The 3,610-nt window shown below is 34.6% G+C and overlaps 1 protein-coding gene across 1 annotated transcript; it reads left to right on the forward strand.

The window, feature by feature from the left end:
* The first annotated feature begins 628 nt into the window (after positions 1–628).
* Positions 629–2,242, forward strand: LOC102603866 (E3 ubiquitin-protein ligase RING1-like). Its single transcript, XM_015310675.1, has 2 exons — positions 629–1,632; positions 2,132–2,242. Exons 1-2 carry the CDS (start codon positions 672–674, stop codon positions 2,167–2,169), a joined length of 999 nt encoding a protein of 332 aa, XP_015166161.1. The 5' UTR covers positions 629–671; the 3' UTR covers positions 2,170–2,242.
* The last annotated feature ends 1,368 nt before the right edge of the window (positions 2,243–3,610 follow it).

Here is a 3,610-nt window from a genome sequence, read left to right on the forward strand (position 1 = left end):
AAATTAATATCGCTTAAAATATTACAATTTATAGCTATATATAGGGTTTTATAGCAAATTTCTCTCCTACCTTGCCTCTATCCTCCCACTTCCCTCTCATGTATAAAATTAGTATGACGTTAAGTTGAAAATCTAAAAATCCGCATAACTAATATATATAAGTTATGAAGGCAATATATGTACTATTATTTTTGGTGTTGCTTATCGTACATATATTCTACTCCATATTTTTGTATTTTGTACTATGTATCAAAATGTTTGTATGGATTAATTAACATGAAATGCACATTCACGTATCTAAAAATTAGTTCATTATTATGTATATTAAAACAACGAAAGGATAAAATGAAAGGAAAATAGAATAAACTAGAATTTATGCAAGATCTCAATTTATTTTTCCTTCTTGTGAAAGTAACCGTTGGAATTTGTTTAATAAAACAAAATTTATCGGCAAATATAACCATATGCATATCCTGATGCTTTTCTTCATAAAGAAGCAGCAAAAACACCTAACAAACAAATATAGAATCGCTTTCTCTGCTGACCAAAAGCCATCCTTTTTTCTTTCTTTTGAAATCATAGTTAGATATAAAACTAACACATTTTCCTGTTTCTGTTTGTGCAATTACAATATACTTTTCTAAAACTAGATTAATTTTTTAACCAAAAACATGTCCTCAACAGAAAACCCTAACAATGGTAACAGAAACTTCCAGCGTTACTGGTGTTATCAATGCCATCTCATCGTCAGGGTATCACCGGAAAACCCCTCGGAGATCATCTGTCCTCGTTGTTTCGGTCACTTCCTCTACGAAATCGATGAAGCAAACCCTGGACAGATCTTAGACTTCACTGCATTTGATCCTTCTCCAGAAGCTAGAATTCTCGAAGCTCTAACTCTCATGCTCGACCCTAATTTATTCAACACCTCTCAAGGCAATGTGATCCCTATTTTCCGTCGTTCGGACGGAACTGAAACTCTCGTACCACCACCTACACGTGGACGGCATGAGAGGATTCGAGATTCCTGGTTAAGGCCGAGAAGGAGATACTCATTTCTAAATAACGACACAGATGAATTTACACCAGAGAGCGGAATCCTAGCACGTCCACGCTCATGGATTGTCATCCGACCATCCGGTGGACCTGACCGCAGAGAAAGACGGCGGTTAGGTCCACACGAAGTAAATAATAGTAGAGATTATTTCACAGGTCCGGGTCTTGAAAACCTAATAGAAGAGTTAACACAAAATGATCGGCCGGGTGCTGCACCAGCACCCGAGCCGATCATTAATTCGATTCCAACGGTGGTGATTGTGGCAGCACATTTAAAAGATGATTCAGAATGTCCGGTTTGTAAGGAAAAATTTAAAATAGGTGGAGAAGCAAGAGAGTTACCATGTAAACATATATATCATTCGGATTGTATTGTCCCTTGGTTAAGGCTACATAATTCGTGTCCGGTTTGCCGGAATCCGTTACCGGTTTCTTCTGAAGCTCAGATGGATAGTTCTGATGATTGTCTTGAAGAAGAAGAAAGGATGAACAGACAGCGGCGTTGCTTCAGACTTAGACAAATGGCAGCTTCTCTTTGGCCATTTCGTTCGAGGTATCGTCCTATGCGTAACCATGGTGAGATCTAGTTCATATACATTGTAATAATAATAATACGAAAGAAAAGGTTGAGATAAATGAAAATGGAGTAACTTTTAATTCAATTGTATATTATTGTTCATATTTCATGGTGTACTTGACGGTTTATTGTGATTCATGACAAAATTCTATGTGAAGTACTATATGGTATTTGAGGATTTCTAATATAAAACTCATATATACTACTCTACAGAATGCAAAACAAAGAGGAAAATGGAAACTTCCTCGTTTCAATTTGATTGTCTGATTTTGACTTGACATGAAATTTAAGAAAATAATTTTAATTATTGTGATCTTAAAGAATGTATCAAATGTCATTTAATTTTGTGATTTTGAATATGTCATGAAATTAAAAAATTATCAAAAAAGAAAAGGAGTATTTCTTTTGAAAAAGATCAAACGCATTTTCTATTTTGTTTTTAGTTTATTTATATTTTCATAATTTAAGGGGGAATTTTTTTTTATTGTGTGCCTACAGATGAACCATCGGTGCCGTCGTCATGTAATATTCTTTAGCGGATAAAGAGGGTCGGGACTGACTTGCACTCCAAACAAACTACAAAAGATTAATTGAAGAAAAAGGGTACTACCGAAGGAAAGAAGAAATTATAAGAAAAAACGAAGAAATTATAAGAAAAAATGAAGAAATTTAGAAAAAGAGATCGAAGAATTAATCTGTAAAGATAAACAGATCAATCATGTCGTACGTGCAATCTCTTTGATTCTTGTAATAATTAGTTGAACCTATGAATTTCATTTTTATGAATAAAGCTTCAAAAGTTGATCCACCTAACTCGTGAACAATTTAATTATAATTAAGAAAGGGAAGCAAAGTATAAAACACATTGCTGGAACTTGTTTATCCATAGTTAATTTTTGGTAAATCTTGTAATTGTTATTAAACTTCAATCCATTACACTATTTGTTTTGCTGTCTGCTGTAAATTTCAGTCTGTCGTGCATGCTTTATTTTTGTGGACAAACAATTGTCTTCACATCTTATAGTTGAAGTTTACGAGCATTTAATTGTATTACGCTGAAATTGATTAACGCACATGGCATACGGAGGAATGGACACTTGGCAATAGAGTACGATTAAAAGCGAAGTTTCGAAAGAGAGAAGGATCACAAACGAAGACGGGACAAAGGATATCAGGTCCGATGATCTAGGTGACAAAGAGACAAAGGGAACAAAGTGTTAGAGGGCAGGTGCGCGGACGAGTCTGTACGTCCATTAAATATTGTCTCAAATAACCTGTTTTGATGCAGAATATTTTTGAAAGAAAGAAACAAGAATTATTAGCTACTCAAAGTGCATCAGCTGCAGAAGGAGAAACTAATTCAGCTGCTCAACCTTCTCAATTAACAATAATGGATATCTGGGTGCAATTTTGATGGAAAGAAAAAAGGAAGAGTTAAAGGTCTTGGCTCCCTAGGTCGATTTGTAAAGGCATCGTCTAAACTATCAACATCGATTTTATCGAAAGAAATTGATGAGATGATTAAAGCTCAAATAAATGCTTCCAATGTTGACTTATATGCTCAATTGTAGAAAGAACGTCACAAAAATAAGAGGATGGAGAAGGAACTAGACTTATTGAAGAAACATGTATACAACACATCATCTTCAAATGAGCAATCATCTCAAGAAGACAATCAAGCTTATGAGAATGAAAGTGGTGAAGACTCTGATAGCGTGAATGACAGCGGTTCTGCTCATGATAACGTGAATGAATAGTATTTTTTGTTGGTTCTTGCGGGTTTCTTTTCATAGGAATTATCTTGAGCAAAATTTCCATATATATCCGTAAGAATTTCCTTTTGTTTCACAAAATTTCATCTCCAAACTCCTAGGAATTTACTTGGGGATCTTCATGGGGAATCGCTTGCGAAATATTTCTACGAAAATGCGCAAGAAATTTTGGTAAAAAATTATCCACAAGAATTTTCGATAGTTA

The sequence above is a fragment of the Solanum tuberosum genome, unplaced genomic scaffold, assembly GCF_000226075.1.
Source record: "Solanum tuberosum cultivar DM 1-3 516 R44 unplaced genomic scaffold, SolTub_3.0 scf00134, whole genome shotgun sequence".
In the NCBI taxonomy this organism is placed as follows: Eukaryota; Viridiplantae; Streptophyta; class Magnoliopsida; order Solanales; family Solanaceae; genus Solanum; species Solanum tuberosum.